Source organism: Arachis hypogaea, chromosome 6 (assembly GCF_003086295.3).
Source record: "Arachis hypogaea cultivar Tifrunner chromosome 6, arahy.Tifrunner.gnm2.J5K5, whole genome shotgun sequence".
Taxonomy (NCBI): Eukaryota; Viridiplantae; Streptophyta; class Magnoliopsida; order Fabales; family Fabaceae; genus Arachis; species Arachis hypogaea.
The window spans coordinates 281,566-302,031 of NC_092041.1; the positions used below are offsets into that span (position 1 = coordinate 281,566).

The 20,466-nt window shown below is 31.5% G+C and overlaps 1 protein-coding gene across 1 annotated transcript; it reads right to left on the reverse strand.

The window, feature by feature from the left end:
- Positions 1 to 16,003: 16,003 nt before the first annotated feature.
- Positions 16,004 to 19,128, reverse strand: LOC112806027 (uncharacterized). The gene is made up of 3 exons (XM_072197039.1): positions 18,459 to 19,128; positions 17,900 to 17,988; positions 16,004 to 17,792 (listed from the first exon to the last, which is right to left on the reverse strand). The coding sequence occupies exons 1-3, from the start codon at positions 19,063 to 19,065 to the stop codon at positions 16,083 to 16,085; spliced, it is 2,406 nt and encodes an 801-aa protein (XP_072053140.1). The 5' UTR covers positions 19,066 to 19,128; the 3' UTR covers positions 16,004 to 16,082.
- Between the last annotated feature and the right edge of the window lie 1,338 nt (positions 19,129 to 20,466).

Genomic DNA, 20,466 nt, shown 5'->3' on the forward strand with positions numbered 1-20,466 from the left:
GTTATCATAATAGGTTATTATATACTACTATACTAGTTTAATTTTATAAAAACAGAAAATATTGAGACCACTTATTTTTTTTAATAATTTTGATTATTAGTATTTAATTGGTATAAATATTAAATTATTTTTAATAAATAAATTTTACTGTTTTATATAGATTCTGATAAATACAAATACAAACAATATTAATTTATGTATATAAATTTTAATATATATGTATAAATTATATATTTTTTATATATAAATTCTTATAAACGTAGACATAAATTATTTTTGATCAAATGCGAGTAAAATCATACTAAAATAATGATAATAATGTAAAAATTTAATGATAATAGTGTACTGTCAAATAATGTAACACTACTATTATAAAAATGTTACTAAAATAATGATAATAATGTACTGTCAAATGAATTCTGCAGCGCATAACTAACATGTATAATATTACTCGTAAAAACGCATATCTTCACATTTGATTGAAATCATATTTAAGACTCTTATATTAACTAATGTTTTAAAATATTAGTTTTGATATTATATTTGACCCTTTTATTGATAGTTATTTATCTGGCCTAATCTATACTCATTACAACAAAATATTGAGTATTGTTAGATTTTTTATTAAAAATATAAAAAAACAACAATAATTAAATTATCGTTAGATTTATTATTGAAAAAAAATTCAAATAGTATAAATTTTGTCGTTAAATATTTATCGTCGAAATTTTTTCGTTCGACGGTAATTATCGTCAAATTCTGCAATAGATTAATTGTTCAAAAAATTAATTGATTTTCGGCGAATTTTTTTAACAGTATTATTGGCATTAAAATATGTTGTTTTTCGTACTATTACCGTCAGATTATTCCCTTGATAAATCCGATAGAAATATCAACATTTTAAAAAAGAATTGAAATAAATAGTCAATTTTAGTTTTTAATTTAAATATACTTTTCTCACAATTAATGGTTATTTGATAAGTAATGAAAACCTATTCTTTAAAATAAATAAAACCATGTTCAAATAAATTAAAAATTAAGTATATTAAATAAATACAATGAAATAATAAAACAATACCCTAATAACTAAAGATCCATGTAGTCCTCTTCTTCGTCGTCGTCGATTCCGTGGCTTTGAGGATGTAGCGCAGAACGGTGATGTCTATGCGAGTAGGGATGATGTCAGCGGCACGCATCTAAACCTGATACACCTCTACTCCAACCTAAAGTCATCCGTATCCATCATGCGTGTGAAGATCTCCTAATACCTCTTCCGAAATCATTCAGCTCCTGAGCCTAATGGTGAAAGTTACATTAGAGCTCCTGCACCTATAGCCTCAAATCCACACCTTCATCGGCTCGACGGCTCGACTGGTGGTGGAGCATGACGATGGCCTCAACGTGGAGGTGCGGAGGCTGCTGGTGAACAACGATCCCACCTCGTATATGCGGTTTTTGTACGGCGGTGAGACAATCTCGCGCTAAAACTTATCGGGATCGATGACTGAAGTAGCAGAGCCATCAGTGCCGTCCTCCCCACTTTGTTGAGATTTCTGAATCGCGGCCTCTAGTCTCTACATGTAAGACTCCTATGTAACACATGTTATTGTGATTAGTACGATAGCTATACAGTTAATCTCTACTAATTCATTACCAGAAGATCAAATGTATGTTTACTCACATAATGATCCTGAGACTGCTAATCAGCGAATCTCGCTTTGTTCTCCTTCGGCGTGTAGGTATACTTGAACGTCTTCGGTAATGTTGCTTTGCGATCCAACGACTTCGAATACACATGTTGTATTGAAATAATATGATTAGGATGCTTAGTAATGGTATTTAAAAGAATATAACTAAGTTATTAACAAAATTAAAGTCACTACATACCAACCTGTTCTTAGTCTTCATGAAGGTCACTGAGCCACCAGTATACTTGGACGATTTGGGTGATACCCTGTTAGCTTTGTTAGTGAGTCACCAATGTCTAAGTCCCTCATTGGTCTTCCAATGAACTAACAAAGCCTTCTTTATTTTCGGTCGGAACCAGGTCTTCAAGTGGTCCCACCCTTCATGAACATCTTCCAACATCTGCTACCGCCGACCCATTCTATGGTCAAATATCTTTCTGATGGTAAGATTGTGCTCAGTGTCCCATATAAAGTGCAGTTGCACAAAGAAAATTTAAAATTAGTTAATCAAAATAGAAGATATAAATTAGCTAAAAAGATTTGAAACTATAAAAAAAAGTAATTACCGCCCATTTCTGAAGTCATCGCTCTCTGGTTTCAGTGGGAATCTTCTTGTAGCTGGGTCAAGGATAGTCGTACATCAGCTTGATAACATTAGTCATTTCCTAAGTACATGCATTATTGTTCGGTATAAACCTATCAACAATCCACAAATAAAACAATATGGCAATTCATAAACAATAATCAATAACCAGGCACTTTCAATATTAAAATACGAAATACTTTTAGGCAATCAAACACTAAATAAGAATGAATAACCACACACTTTTAGTAATAACAATAAAAAAGAATCAATAACCAAGCATTTTTAGCAATAATAATAATAATAATCAAGAAACATTTTTAGGCAATCAAAACTAAATCCCCTAAATGAGTATCAATAATCAGGCACTTTTCTGCAATTCCATGATCAAAAAACACGAAACACTTTCAGCAATCAACCCTAAATCCACTAAACAATAATCAATAACCAAATACGTTTAGCAATTGCATAATCACAAAACAAGAAACACTTACAGACAATCAAACCTAAATCCACTTAACAAGAATCAATAACAAGACACTTTTAGAAGCAACAATAATAAAAAAACACGAAACACTTCTAGGCAATCAAAACTAAATCCACAAACAAGAACCAATAATCAGACACTTTCAGTAATAACAATAATTAAAAAATAGGAAACACTTTTAAGCAATCAACCCCTAAGTCCACTGATGAAGTGGATTTATGCCGGTTTAGAATTTCTCAATTGAAATTAAGTATTTTATTGATAGCATAATCCAAACTGGCAATTCAATCCTAAACATCAAAGTTTAATTTTCAAATTAAAATAACTGAGAGTAATTAAACCCCGAGTCGTCTTCCCTAGGAGTTACAATGAAATACTCTTTTATTGGCTATGAGGGATTTGGGGGTTTTGATTACAAGAGGCAAGAAATTAAAATGGCAAGTAATTAAATGGAAAGCAAGTGAAAGCAATGAAAATAGAAATTAAATGGCAAAAAGGCCAGGGCTCTTGGCAAGAATTGGGGAATTAAGGATTCTTATCTTAGTTATGGACCACAAATATGGTAATTGTGTAGAATTAATCCTAATTAGTCAATCCTAACATTGAGGACTAGTCAAAAAGGCATAATTGATCTTAATCCACGAGTCCTAGCCAACTCTATTAATAGAAGGCTTAGAGTTAGTGGAAACCAAATCAACTAACAATCCTCACACAATGTAGAATGGACATCCACTACTCAAATTCACCTAATTACCCAAATTTCCAACCAAGAGTGTGAAAAATTAGGCAAAAATTCAACCAAATATTTTATCAAATACTTGGAAGACATAAAAGAGAAGCATGGTAAAATAACGAGAGATAATAAAATCTACAACTACCAAATGCAAGAAAATAATAATAACAACTCAATTAAACAATAAGAACATGAAAACATAAATTGTATTAAAAAAATTGAAATTAACAATTGTGCATCAACAATAACATAACCACATACAAGAAATAACAAGGAGAAACAAGAGAATCAAAGCAATAAAACAAGGAAAAGTAAAAGTAACTACATTAAAACAAGAAATAAAACCAAATCTAAGAGAAATCTACCCTAATTCTAGAGCGAATAGAGAGCTTCTCTCTCTAGAATATAACCTAAATCATGTTTTTAATCTACCCTAATTGCTCTCCCCCTTGATATGGAATGATGTCTGATGAGCGGATATTTTATACGCTTTTTGGGATTGTTTTCATGTAGTTTTTATTAAGTTTTTACAGGTTTTAGTGTTAAATTCACATTTTTTGATTTTACTATGAGTTTTTGTGTTTTTTTGTACAATTTCAGATAATTTTTTGCTGAAATTGAGGAGTTGGAGCAAAAGTCTAATTCAGAGACAGAGAAAGTACTGCAGATGCTGTCCAAATCTGAATTCCGTGCACTCGGAAGAGCTTTTCTAGATCTACAAAAGTCCAAATGTAGCTTTCTCAACGACTATGGAAAGCTGACTTCCAGAGCTTTTCAAAAATATATAATGGTCCATAATTTTCTTCAGATTAGAAGGCCAAAAACTTGCGTCCAAGGTCAGTCTCCTGCCCCTTTCAGGAGTCCAGCGCCCAAGGAGTAGAGTCTAGCATCCAAACGCCCAGAGAGGACCCCCTAGCTGGCGTTTCAAATCCCAAAGACCTCATAGCATGTGGATTTCATTAAAGCTCAGCCCAAACACTCACCAAGTGGGCCCCAGAAGTGAATTTTAGCACTAAAAAGATCATTTTACCCTTACTAGTCATTAGTTTAATATTTAAGGGATTTGATTTATGTTATTATAACAACTTTTACCATCATTCAGCCATATTTTCGTTTCTATCATTGTATTTTCCTTTCAGTATGAGTTTCTAAACCTTCTACGTTGAGGAGAGGAGCCCTGCTGAGTCCTATGAATTAATAAAAGTATTACTATTTTTTTTTATCCGTGTTTGATTAATTCTAAGATGTATACTCGTTCTTTAACATGGTGAATAGATTAATCAGTGACAATCAACTCTGTTTATCATACTAAGACGAACGTGCCTGACAAACACCCATGTCTACTTAGGTTTGTGTGAATACTTCAGTGGAAAGCATCGAACCGCTAGCTTGATTATGCATCTCTCAGATGGCTAATCCATGACTTTGTTGGAGACTTCTCGAGACACCAGTTCAACCGATTTCTGGGGAGATTAGGGTCTCTGTGGTAGAGGCTAGAACCCAAAGATGCAGCATTCTCTGATCCAGAAAATCCAACCTTGTCTGTGGCATTTTGAGTTGGATCATTAAAGAGAACGGACTGTACAAGATTCACCCTCAAGCAGACTGGATCCACACTAACCCCTTGGGTTCAGATCCGAAGGAGTATTGACGATCTCTCAATAAAGGCGTTGATCACATACAGCCTTCCATTGAAGAAATCACTCACAGGTAAGGAAGACAGTAATTAATTCAGAAAAACAAAGCAACTCCAATCCTTTACCTTATTCCTATTACTGATTTTAATTTATACAATATTCCTTTTATTAATTGCCCTTTCATCAATCCAGTTGAATTCTGATTCGCCTGACTAAGACCTGTAGGATAACCATAGATTGCTTTAAACCACAATTCTCGTGGGATCGACCCTGACTCACTCAGGTATTACTTGGACGACCCAGTGCACTTGCTCGTACAGTTGTAAGAAAGTGTGAGGATTCGTGCACCAATGCCCTTTTAATATAGCACTCAATCAGCTTCAAAAAGTCTAAAACTGGGCTCTAGAGGCCCAGAAATTGCCCCTAGCGCTTTCCTCTAAGTGAGTCACGTGCGCTGATTCGTGCGTACGCACAGATGTGTTCGTACGCACACGTGCTGAATTTTCCTCTTGTGTGTACGCATAGGATGTTGTGCGTACGCACACATGACTGTGTGCTCCTCCTTTGATTTCTTCATGTTTTCTCCCTATTGCATGCTTCTCCTCCACTATCATCAAGCCATTCCAACCTATCATACCTGAAATCACTTATCAAAAATATCAAGGCATCGAATGGAATGAAAGTAAAAAAAATTAGTTAAATTAAGCACAAAATAACATATTTTTACAATTAAGCTCAATTTAGGGAGAGAAACATAAAAGTATGCTATTTGGATGAATAAATATAGGTTTATATGATAAAATCCACTCAAATCAATCCAAAATTTATTGTCAAATATGGATTCATCATCCACTAAACAAGAATCAATAACCAGACACTTTTAGCAATTCCATAATTAGAAAACAAGAAACACTTTCAGGCAATGAAACCTAAATCCACTATATAATAATCAATAATAAGACACTTTCAGCAATAACAATGATCAAGAAATAGGAAACACATTCAGGCAGTCAAGCCTAAATCCGCTAAACCAGAATTAATTTTCAGGCACTTTTAGTAATAATAATAATTAGGAAATATATGAGACTCAAAGTGATAATTAACCCGTGCCGCCATCAGACCAAATGGTCAACCGTACGATGAAAAGTAATGGAGGGGCATCAGCTACCTCACTTTTGTGAGAGGACTCTGCGGCTGCAGCTTTCGTCGCTGAAGGTGGCATCGCTGTGGCAGCAGGCTGTTGAGTAGTAGGGGGCGTCGTCGTCGCCGTGGACAGAGGCATGTAGTTGAGGTTAAGGACCATGATAAACAGCTGGTCCGCTAAACCTGCAACCTGTGACGTCACCAGGGTAGTTGGAGTAGAGGGAGAGGATCCAAAATTTTTGGGGGTACCAGAAGAAACCTTCCCTCTAACCCGACCACGACTACGATCATAACCAGCAGTCTGATCCGCCAAACCTCTACCATCGTCATGTCTGCAAATAGCATACCAAGTAACAGAAATTCAAAAAAATAAATCAAAAATAAATTATAATAATACCAATACAGAAATTCATATCATCGAACACTTGGCATGCAAAAGCATGAATAACACAAAATAGCACTAACATGCATTCTTTCAACATCAAGTCACAAAATTCAGCATCAATTACACAAAATTCAGCATTATATTGTAGTGTTCAGCAGAATATCAGTCAACGAATTCAAACAAATTCAAATTACAAACTCAAGGATCTTAATAGCATGCTTAATTACCAAGAGAAATCCTAATAAGAAAATTCTAATTTTACTCTGAATCAACATAACAACAAAAAGTAGTTTAACTAAGGCATAAGTACTATTTTGGTCCATAAGATTTAGGTTCAAAATAAAATTTGTCCCCAACGTTATTTTAGATTTAAAAACATCCTCAATGTTTCATTTGGTATTAAAATCATCCTTTTAACTTTTTATAGACAAAAATACCCTCCACCACCACCACTTTTACCACCACCACCACCTCCGTTACTCCCACTAAATACCAATAATTAGATTCAAGAACACAATATTCAACACCAATAATAATACATTATTCAAATTCAGAAATAACAACATCAAATTCAATAACAAAATCAACACAAAATCACAATTAGAATCAGAAGCACAAAAAAAATGAAATCAGAAAAATAACAAATCAAAATCAGAATCAGAAACAGAAGTAGACGTAGAAGTAGAAGTAGAAGCAAAATCGGAAGCAGAAGCAGAAGCAGAATCGGCGGGGTGCAGCGGCGAAGTCAGTAGCAGTGGCGGAGCGCGACGGCGAGGACTCGAAGTGGCGGAGCTCGCGTCTTTTCTCTCCCTGGCTCGCATCTCCTCTTTTCCTCGCGAGCTCTCTCTCCTTCTGGTTCTGATTTTCGACGAAGACGGCGGCTCCAAGCTTCGCCAGCGCCATCCCCCTAATTATTGTTATTTTTATTTTTTTATTTTATTAGTAAATAATATTTAAAATTAAAAGTAAAAAAGATAATTAAAAAATTTTCTATAAGTATATCAAACTTTTATAAATATATATTAAATGTTATAATATTTAATAATATAGTATTTGTTATAACAATGTCTCAAAATATTAACTCAAGATATATTTGGGTCTAGTAAAACTCTCAAACAAGTAATATCAACCTAGGCTCATTTTTAGAATTTCAAATCCGACTTAAGTTTATTACCTTAAGGTCCAATACAGATGAAGTTCACGTGTCTCCTCTCAAATTAGTTCGGATTGGATCTCCATTGCTAGTCAGTGATAGTAATAGGTACTCTAGGAGAACGACGAACCCTCATCGTCTTTCGCTCGTGTTTAAAAGGTCTCTTAATTTCTTTTTTATTTTCATTATAAATTTCTATTTAATTATTTCTTTAAAGAACGTAGTATCTACGAGCATTTATGGATTACGAAATTTTTGAAAAAAATTAACAAAAAAATATAATATAATAATCATAAAATAATCAATTCAATATAATTCAATACACTTCATAACTTATTTATTATGAAAAATAACATTTAAAACAAAAAAATTATAAAAATATCTTCTAACATAATAACAAAACATAATTTTTTAGTTTGTGATGAGACTGAGCGACGTAGTGATGGATTTGAGAGGCAGAGAAAGTGACTCAAAAAGAAAGAGATGCAAAATCGAAGTTGACGATGAATCTAGAAGAAAAAAAATCCAGTTAAAAGTAGGAATTAGGGTTACTAACTTAAGAAATTAATTGATGCATATATAAATTAGGATAAATCAGTAATTTCATATTCACGTGGATTTAACTAGTTCTATGAGACAAGTATCTATGTTCCCGTCCATTTCACGTGGCCGGTCCCCATCCGTGAGATTTTATGGTTTCCATCTAGCCCCAAATTGCGAGTAACACATTTTGGTAGTTTTTTTCATCATCCCTATTGCTAGCATTCGTTAGTTCATGACCTAAAATTACTCCAGCCATTTAGTAAATTCTCAAATAACCAAAACTCAAGTTATATTATTCTCATAAAATCACGCGCATGTATCTTTATTATAATAATATTAATGAAAAATAAATGGTTAAACACTAAATGAGTCATATTTTTCATACATACATACATATATACACACACTAATATATATATATAAAACAATAACTAATATCACATATTATAACTTGTTAAATCATAATATTTTTGAAAAATGATATGTATAAATAACTTAAATGTTAATAAATCTGGATAATTTTAGAAAAAATAAAAACATTAAAAAATTACATATTGATTCATAAGATTTTTTTTTAGAAATATGTCCATAGTTTATGATTAATAACTTACACATATGTTATTTATCTTATATATATTTTATTTTATTTTATAGGAATATATTTTTTTCATATCGACGATGTTAGTGACTATATAGATATTTTTACTATTAAATAAAATTATAGAGAAATTAAAAACAAAATTGGTTGTTATTTTTTTGATATATAATTCATTCAGTTTTTAATTTGAATTAAAATTAAATTATATATTCAATTTATATTTGTTGGTTTATTCTAATATGTATAGTCAATAAAAAATATATTGTAAGAAAAGTTTAATATAACCAATAAATATAAAAGATGAAAGACAAAAATTAAGTTAAGTTCTTATTAAAAAATTAAAAAAATATATTATAAAAAAGAATTTATTAATCAAGTTCTACAAAAATATTATAGAAAATTTAAAATATTAATAAACAAAATAATAATACCTTTAAAAATTTTTAATCAAAATACATAAAAAATATATAAATCACAAAAAAATTTGCAAAAACTATAACTGAAACACAAAAGTGAGAGAAGAAGAAGGTATATAGCATATTCTGATTTTATATATTAGAAAATAATTTAAATTAAGTTCATTTATTTTGTTTTTTATTCATTATTTATTAAATAATATAATATTTATCTTGATCAAATCAAATAATTAATATAATTAGTTAAGTATAATTAATATTGTTCATCCTAGTAATATAACTGTACTTTTTTTAAATAAAAATCATATCTATGAACCTTTAAAACACATCACTGTAATACAGTAATCTTTTTTACTAAAAATAAAAATTATGTTAAATATCACATATTTTGTTAATAAATTATATAAAAATAAATTTTAAAGCATATCATTTTTATTATATGAAAATAATTTAGATACTTTTAAATATAATTATGATAATTAATTAAGTATCGTATATTTTTTAATAATTTACATTTAATAATATACTTCTAATAATATATTTAATAATGTGATAGTTTCTCATATTTGTAAGATTTTTAATTGTAATAAAATGTAAGATATGGTACAGGAAAAAAAAAAGCTAAAATGACATAAAATTTTATTAAAAGTAGAAAAAATATTTTTTTGTTTATTTTTTAATACATGTGTCCATTTTTTTATATATATATTATTGCATCTAGTTTCAAATACAATATAATATGAATAATCAATAGCTAAACAATTTTTTAGCTAAACTACTATTCAAACATAAATCAATAAATACGACAATATAAGTTACTTTCTTAACTTTAAACACACCACTTGATATATTATTCTCTACTTTATCGTACCACAAGCCTAATTTGTAGTAATGATGTGCTTGAAAGATTAAGTGATAAAAACTAAAAAGAATATTCTGCGATGATTCACTATATATGATAATAAGACGTACGGAATAAGGGAATCGTTGCAATTAACATAATATGATAAGGGTGTAATGAAATCATCAGATTCTCATTGACTATGTATATATACTACAACTACAATAACAATATCTTATCCCAGCCACTAGATGGAGTCAACTCAATAAATCAAACAATACTAATATATTTTATTATATATTTTGTTTATAATAAGACTAAATATATATATATATATATATATATATATATATATATATATATCTTTTTGATTATTTTATGTATAATTTTTTTTAGATTTTTTTATTATTTATCACATGTTTATTTTTAATTTTATCCTTTTTTTAAGCAAGAATTCTACTTATTTTTTTTTTTTTACATGTCTAAACTGTTTGATGAGACAAAATTTTATCATCTTTTTTTAATAGATATTATTCCAATTTTTTTATATCTTCATTCTTGTTTTGTTTAAACATATATGATCATTTATTTATTTCAATATTTTCATTTGAATTATATTTATCTTACATTCATGTTTACTTTTTATCTCTTAATATTTTATTTCATATAACATAGTCGATCTAATGACAGTGCGATAAAATTTTTTTTTAAATTTTAAAAATATTTTTATCGTATATAAAACTAGATATATTCTGTTATTTTGACCAGTTCGCTTATATATGATATTTTACCTCCGTCTCAATTTTTCTATTCTCTTATATCATAAACTCAACATACGTAAAATATTTTAACTGTAGTAGGATGGTTTAATTTTTTGAAGTTTTCACTTTTGTACTATTATTTTTCTCTCTTTTACCAAATTTATATTTTATACATACCGTTTTACTACTATGTATGCTCAAATTGTATCTCTTTAAGACTCAAAAAACGCAACTAAATAAATAAATAATCACTATCTATTATTTATGTCTTGATCAGATGGTCATCAGTGCATTTAGGATGGCTGAATATAATTATTCAAAAGTTTAAAACCATATCCGTTTTCCTACTGAATGGTAAACAAACAATATAATATATAGCCTGATTAGCCATTATTATTGTATACATTGTAATTAACCAACAAAATTGACTAGCAATAATTCAATATAAGCTGTTTTTTTAAACAAGCGGTGATGGATACATACACGTAACTAATGGAGCTGACTCACATTGCCATTATTTTTTCCTTCATGCATATCGCTGTAACTTGAGTTGAACTTTTGGTGTGTTTTTTTTAAGTACATAGCACGAGTTGTGAACAACGTAAACAATTTACTATATTTATAGATTTACTGATACTTTTACTTAGTTTTATCACAATTATTCTACTACTACAGTCCTTATAATGATGTTCATTCCCGCCTTTTCTATGATGTCGCTCAGGCACAAAACTTTTCAGCGTCGCATTCATTTACTGTTACCACAACGAAATTATCTTCTCTTTTTCTGTTTTACTGCTGTCCCAGCGCACTTTTGCCATGGCATGGTCTCTGCCGCAGCCTTGAACCAATGCCGACGTCCTCTCTGCCGTGCGTCTTCAACGGCCAAATCCAATCCGGCCCGTCACTATGCCACCACTCTCCCCATTGTGAGTCTCATATGTTTTTATAGCATTCCTATCTGTTTCTTTTTTCAGATAATATATTGGAGAGAGAAAAAATTGGGAGTTTTTTTGGATGATGTCTAATAATAAATATCTACATCTTAGTAAAAAAAAATTATTCACATACATAGTAAAATAAACATCTTGCGAAGTATGTGTATGCAAAATTAAGTAAATCAAGTAAAATATCAACGATATATCCAAATAAACATCCATTTTAGAATGAAAAGAACCACCCATATACATAGTAAAATGAACATCTGGCTTATTAATAAAAAACAAGTAACAAAACAGCAACTGTGGGGGACACCGAAATCGCGATACAGCAGTGACGACAGTGACACAGAATTGCAGAAGCGATTGCAGCAAAAATAAAAAAAAATTTAAAATTATGATTAAATATAATAATTCAAAATTTAATTTTTAAATTAAAATTAATTTTTTTATTATGATTAAACCTGATTAATTTAAAATTTAATTTTTAAAATTAAAATAATTTTTTTAAACTATTATTTATGTTATTTAAAAATTTTAAAATTAAAATTAATTTTTTAATTTATTATTTATGTTGTTTAAAAAACCATTATTTTTCTATACTTTCTATTTTATTATAAGCACATTTTTATAGGCGTTTGATATACATTCAAATACAAGAGAATTATGTTTAGATGAATTTTCTTCTGAAGTTATCATACGCACGCGAACACTTTTAAATAAGGTTTCGTCATAGATATTGAAGGAGATAATAACATAAACAGTTTTATATATAATCAGTGATGCGTCTTGGTTTTCCTGTGTCTTTCTTTTAGACAAAGGCGGACTGAAGCATTGAGGAAACGTGTATGACATACAACTTGTGTAACCAAACGATGGCTGATTTTTTTCCAATATGAAAATATTATTAGTGTTTTTGTTGGAAATAAGAGTATTTAGTATAATTGTATATAAGTAAATATTGCAGGTAAAAAAAAAGGTAACACGTGAAGGACATACTAATTCAGCATGTGGTTGAGGATGTGTTGGCTACGTGGCAAAATTTTGGCCAATATGTAGAAGATTTATTGTCACGTGGTAACATTCTCACTAACACGCTGGGAGTGTCCTGCACATATATTATGGATTGATTCGTTGTTGCTGCAATACGTGACCTGTATGTTGGGTGTTTCCTTTATACATGCCAAAGTTTGTTATCATTTTATTGTAAAAAGGAGAGTTGTTTAAGTGTGTTGGTGGTGTGATGGAGAGTGCCACAAATTTAGTAGTGAATTATAACAGTGAGATTATACAAAATACTCGTGAGGGGTGAGTTTTGTGTGTGAGAATCTGTTTTTATTTGTGGTTCCATGTACCGTGACGTTCGTAGAGCTTCAGAACGATCTCTGTCAAAACATAGAGAACGATATCTTAAAAAGAGTGAGTAATATTCTATACCAAAATCCCGCTATAGTATTTGGTGGTCTAATAAAATTTGATATTATGCCGATCATTAACGAGGCAAGTATGTAGCATATGTTCCATATTCACTGGCTTCAGGTGCAACAGCTGAATATTGAGTTGTATGTTGAGTTTGAAAATATAGAGGCAAATGAGATTCAACATGATGCAGACATGGAAGATGATAGAGCTAAAGTGTATCAAAAAATGAATAATGATAGCGAAGAGGACTTCGAAGCTACCTACGAAGCCGGCGACGAGGATGAGGATGGTGATGTTGGAAGAGAGGCAGTGTGGAAAATGTAGTGGTTCCTCCCGTAGTCAGTCAACCGATGGACGTTCCACCTTTCATGTATAGCTTGGATTTTGATGCTATGCATGTACCGAAATTCTCCGAATATGCAAACAGAGGTACGTGAGCCGTGAGGAGTGAGTAATATATTTTTCTTAATTTATATTTTCGATGGATCAATGAGTAATAATTTAGTTTTTGTGTAGGTATTGCTGATCCTAAGGACAGAGAGTTTAGGATCGGTATGAAATATAGTTCTAGAAAGTCGGTCGTCACGACAATTAGGAGTTATACACTATTTCTAGAAGAGTCAACGGCAGTGACACCAAAAACTTGGTGTGAGGATTTACGACGGTTTAGAGTTTCTCAATAAAAGAATCTCGTTGCAAGCATAGTCCCGATCGACGAGTAACCCTCAATCAAAGTTTAAATTATTTGTCACAAGTGCAAGTCAATAAAAATATCAAGAATATTAGATCTTAAGTTGTCTCTCAAAGTAATTGTAGTGAGGTATACGTGTTATCGGTTATGAGTATAAGAGGGGGGTTTGCGGATAAAGAGGCGAGAAAATAAACAACTAAAGAAGTACAAACGATAAAAGACATTCCTGGTTAGGATTGAGAATCAAGGAGTTCCTATCCGAGTCATTGACCACAAACATGGTGATTATCTAGAGTTAATCCTATTTAGTCAGTTCCGTCTTTGGGAGAAAATTAAATAGGCATAGTCAGTCTTAATCCATAGATCCTACTCATCAATGGAAACAAGAACAACTAATAAACTATATTAAATAGATTCAAACCACACCTCACTACTTGATTTGATTCAAAATAATAATACAATTTGACCTAGTTCAATTGAAAGTCAGAACCTAAAAATACACCGATAGATTGCCAAAATACACCAATTTATAAATAGAAATACACTAAAACGAGAATAGAATAGATTCATCACAATAATAATTCAGATTCAGAATTCTTACATTATATTCAATATTCAATTCAAACCATTAACCATGAACATCAATTTTCAAATACAAAAATAATATTTTTCACCTACAGAATCATATACTACTAACGAACTACATTAACTAGAATCAAACCAGACTTTAGCGACTTGATTCGATTCAAAACAATAATTTACTTCGCTCTGGTTCAATTGACAGTTTGAACTTGAATCATTCATTATTTTCGATAACCAAATACCTGTTCAAACCTAATTCACAGCTTGATTTCAAAAACTTTAATCAAACTCTTTAAATCAGATAAAAGAGCATTGAACTTGAACGAAGAGAACGCAAAGAACACAGAGAACATAAAAAAAAAAGAAAAACATAGAAAACATAGAAATAGAACGGAACATAGAGACGCAGAAAATGCTTAAAATTCGAAAAAAGAAACAAAATCTGCATGAAAAAAAAAAGGTTATATATATTCGTGTGTTGAATCAAAAGTTTATTAGAAATAGTAGCGCATAGAAGTAAAGTAGGTCAAAACTATTTAGTTGAACTTGATTGATCAAATAACTTAAATGTAGAAATTAATTACGATAAAAAATATACTTTATCCTAAAATTAATATGAGATATAAGCATGTAGTTACTCGGCTGCTTTCCAAAAATTAGAGGGTAGTTACTCATCTACATGTATTATTGTATAATATTTTGCATATTTTTAACACATGAAATAATTACTTCTTTAATCAATGCACTATAGCTAAAAATAGTTAAAAATAGGATAAAAATGAACTTTTAGAACATAGCTTAAATGTACTAAGATTACATTTAAAAGAGAGACCGAGATTAAATTAAATTTTTATATTATATTTAGTATAAACTTATAAAAAAAAAAAAAAACTAGCTATTGTTATAGAAACGCTCAACCACGCAAGGGTTTTTTTTTTTTTTCCGGGTAGGGGTAAATAAGAAGTTCAAAGATGGCCCTTCATCGTTGGTGTTTTTGCCTTTTTGGTGAGTACAATATCATTGGTCTCATTATAGAGTTTAGAAAGAAAAACCCATCCTGTGCCAAAAAATAAATAAATAAAAATTCCATAATCGGAAAGCTATATTGAAATGCAAAACTGCTGGCGTGTTAGACTGACCTTCAGTGTGTTTGCTCTTTTTCATTTAATTATTTAAAAATAATTAATGGTTTTTTTATATATTTATTATTTAAGACCTCCGATTTGGGAATGTCAATGTTCGTCTATACTGCTAAAACTTCAACTAATATAAAACTTGCTGAAACCTTAATCTTTTTATACATGATTTGTGCTTCCAAGATATCTGTTCCATAATTGAGGAAAATAATTGAAAGAAAATGAACATGTAAGGCTAAACAATTGTAGGAGTTGAATCATTTGTTCTTATTAGTTACATAAGGTACCATTATTGACATGATATTGGTTAATTCTTAAGGAAATTTACTTTTCGTGACTTGTGATCATTTACCACGAACAGAGTGTGCTGATCTTACAATAAATTTCTTTCATGTTTGCATGACTTGATGGATTCTCCCAAATTAGTAGTTCTCTTAATTCACTCTCAATCTTCATTATTTCTCTCACCAAGTTACTAGTGCAGAATCCTAAGCAACTGTAATGAAAAAGCATTTGGCATTTAACCATCTCTTCATTTGTGTTGGTGTGAGTTTTGGTAGCTATGTCCTCCAGGTGTTTGAGGAAAGTCCCTGTGATGCTATGCACTTCCTCATCCCCAGACATGGTCCTAAATGTATCTGCATTGGGATATCCTCCTGATTCAATGTCGCAAGGAACGTTTCTTTTCGTCCATTCCTTTTCTAGTTCTGTGAGAGACTTGATTTTGGTTATCTCTTCAAAGAATTTCAGTTTAGGACAGACATTGTTCTTAACAATTTCTATATTCTCATGCATTTGATCTTGGAGATTCACCCATGACCCTCCTTCCTGCTGTGACAACTGTGAGATATGTTCCATTGAGTATGCCACAAATAGAAAGAGGTCTGCCATCCTTGACAGCGATTGGATCATCTTTCGGTAGCAGGCACCATGAAATGGAACGAACCAGAAGTTTGGTTCTAACTCAGCTTCTACTATGAATGCTTCCATTTGAGACACCAGACATCTCATATTTTTCTGTGCTGCTCTCAGTACTTGAGAACTTGAAGACAATTTGTCGTTTTCTCTAGGAACATTAATAGCGATCTTGCCAATGCAATCTTGAAGTGCTCTCAAGGTTCGAGAAAGTTCAGTTCTTGCAAGAGTTGCTGCTCTTGAAGGACTCATTAGTATCTCTACAATGACAAAGCAAATGAGTCCAATTGTGACCTCAGCTATTCTTGCAATTGCAAACTGTTTTGGAGGGCCATAGTGCTCCCTACCAAGGATAGGTAAGGCCCCTATAACGGCTGAAATTGCACCAGCTTGCCCATACATTCTACTATGCCTTATAAATGTATAGAAAACCACCCATGGCAAAAGAGGCAAGAGCCTTAAATCTACATATTTTTGGAAAATGAAGCAACATAGAACCCCATAGATTGAACCCATTGCTGTTCCCTGCATACGTGCATTTGCAGCCCAGAATGTTGGTTGACGTCTAGGATAAAAACTGATGGCGACCGCGAGCCCTGACCAATATGCACTTTCCTTGCTGTATGTCAACCCAAATAGCATAGCAAGGCCTAATGTAAGTGAGCACTTGAATGCAAAAACCAAGCTGTCCATGCTGGGGATTGACTTCATAGAAACCTCTCTTATCTTTCTGAAAATCCCTTTGGAATCATCATCTTTCGGAGGGTTTTCGGCCACATGGTTAGTTTTCTTTGCTACAGGGGAGTTCTCGAAGAGAAGTTGCAAACAGTACAAGAAGAATGAGGTTGGCAGATCCTTATAGGCTTTGGAAATGCTTTTATTCAAAATTTCCTTCTTGCTTTCAGAGGTGGTGTTTGTATCAAGAGGTGGAAATAACTTATCTGGCTGATCTAATTCTTGGCTGAATCTTCCTCTGCAATTGAGCAAGGTACCCCTGAGCTCCTCATCGATGATACTGATGGGAAAAGAAGTGCAGCTTGATAAAGCAATGTCCATCCCTCTGATTGGTACCTCCAAGTCTTGCAGTCTTTCCTTTGGATCAATACAATGGGGATTGTGAGGCCTTTCCCAATGTATTCCATTCTGTTTTGTGGAAAGGATAATATTAATATATTTAACTCATTGCAATTATTGGGAAACTAATTGCTCATATTTGAAGGTTGTGTGTTGAATATCATGCTATAACTTACCAGGTTGCTTTTTATTCTCTGGAAAAGTTTGGGTCCTACTACGGAGAGGGACTTGGCTTGATTGAAGAAAGTAACAGCAGTTGAGTGGTCTGAGGCAGAGATGGTTTCTATGTTGCAATTTAGCCTCTCAGAAGTATTCTCAATGTATAATTGGTAGAATTTCCTCGCCTGAAAGGTATGAATTACACAAAGGAAGCCATTAATTATTAAAATTTGCATTTTTATATATAAAATAACTAAACATTCTACACTTTCCTTAGCTTTATGCACTTTTTGGTTTGTTAATAAGCTTTATCTTCTAAATCAGCTCCTTTTCCTTTTGTCTCCTATCTTACAGTGTTCTTCTTTTGTTTCTGTTTTGTTCCTTCATGCTCTATGTTAAATGCTGAGATTTTTTATTTTTATTTCATTTTTTATTTTTTGTATAAGTAGAGTGAATAAGGGAAATAGAAAGTCAAAAACTAAAATGAAATATTCCATGGACTAATCAGTAATTACCATTCATTTGGTGACACAAAACTTTCAAAAATCTATTTGCCATATTTAAAAAAAAATCAACAGTAATGGGGTCCAAACAGACTATTAATATTTAAACTAAACAAAGTTACCTCAAAATATGCAAGGTGAGGATATGGCAACAACATGGCCAAAACTGAAGCCACAGCTCCAAGGGCAGTAGAGGTTGCCACATGAACTGGGAACACTGTCACTCCTTCTTTCTTACCATCTATCACTGCACTCACATAAACAATCACTAGCTGCCCAAATGCAATCCGCTTAGTCCTAAGTTCCACTGATTCCGGCAGCGCCACGAAAAAGGAACCAGCCGCAACTGCCATCGCAGCCACACGGTTGTTGAAGTTGCCATGTCCTATCACAAGGAGGCTAAGAAGTGAAATGATCATAGCCTGCATGGTGGCACATAGGACATGCCAGCAACCTCTTAGTGTTTCACCGAGTGTGGCATCTGAGACTATTAGAACAGTGGTGACATAAGAATAAGTGGAAAACTCGAAGTAGGGCCGGAGAGGTTTGGGGCCATAGATTGAGGTGCAACCAACTATGGTGCACGCTATGGCGGCCCTTAAAGCAGAGCCTAAACGACTTCGCCACATCTCTGTTTTTGTGCTAGTAATTGTAGTTATTATAGTTTTATTTGACATCATGCGTGATATACATTGGAGTTTGGAGCACAAGAAATTAGCAAGGGATGTGAATTATAAGTTGGTAGTGTGAAATATGTATTGAGAAACTATTTATTTAGGTTCCTTCAAAGATTGTCAAAGTCAAAGATACCAACACGACCCGATACCCTTACCTGGCAGTTTTTGAACATAAGAAGTTGCTTAATAGAATAATAAAGTTGGCGAGGGATCCTCAGTTGTACTTTTGCGGTAAGAAAAGGAAGAGTATAATAATAATAATAATAATAATAACAATAACAGAAAAATTACGTGTACAAGATTTTTACTCAACCAACTTCAACCAAAATAAAATAAAATAATGAAAAAGTCTAGGGAACCAATGGCCTAAGCGTACAATGTGTACAATGAAGGTTTAGAAAGTATTAGAGATATGAACATTAGTGTTACATTGTCTTGTCAGGTTACACTTTTGGGATGAGTGGTTTCAGGAAATGGTATTAGAGTTCCAGATCCAGAAGGTCAAGAGCCTATTCATTTTATTCATAAACTAAAAATTTAACCCATTGTACACATTGTACATTTAGCCCATTGGCTCCCTAGCACTACTCTAAAATAATACATCTTAGAATCATGCACATATACACATTCGGTGTCTTCCTTTTCTTACTTCTCCTTTTACGTCTTTTTTTTTTATTCAATTTTTCTTTTTCTTTTTATTTTTCTATCTCAAAAAAAAAACCAAAAACAAAAAAACAAAAACAAATAAATACATAACAAAAAAAAAACAACAAAAAAAGAGAAGAATAAAAAGAACCTAACTAAGTTCTTTTTAAAAAATTGTTACATCAAATTTAGAATATCAAAAAATTTCAGTGTCAAAGTAAAAAAAGTTATGTATTGCACATAAAAAATTTTGATAATAATTTTATGTATTTTCAAAACAATTCTTTCTCCTTCATATTTTCACTATTTTCACATTTTTATAATTTTTTTTAATTAACTCTCTTCAAAAACTAAAAACAAAAAAAGAAGAAAGAATAAAATAAAAAATTATGTAATTTTTTATTTTTTTTTTTGGTTTATCTTTTTTGACAATAAACACAAATATTTAAAAAAATACATAATTTTATAAATATAAATACAAAAAATTTACATAAAAAAAAGAAGAATAAGAAGAAAAAAAAAACTGTGACATCAAGCTTATAACCTTGAGAAATTTTTATCTCAAAGTTAAATAATTTCAGATTCAAAGTTAAGAAATTATTGTGTCGCAATTAAGAAATTTCGATATTATTTTTTACGTAAACAAGAAGTGTGATTCACGCATGCAAGTGTGAGCAGTTTTTATTAAGTTTGGGATAACTTAGTTGAACCTGGTTATAGAAAACATTTAGATGTATAGTCTCACTCTAAATCCAAATA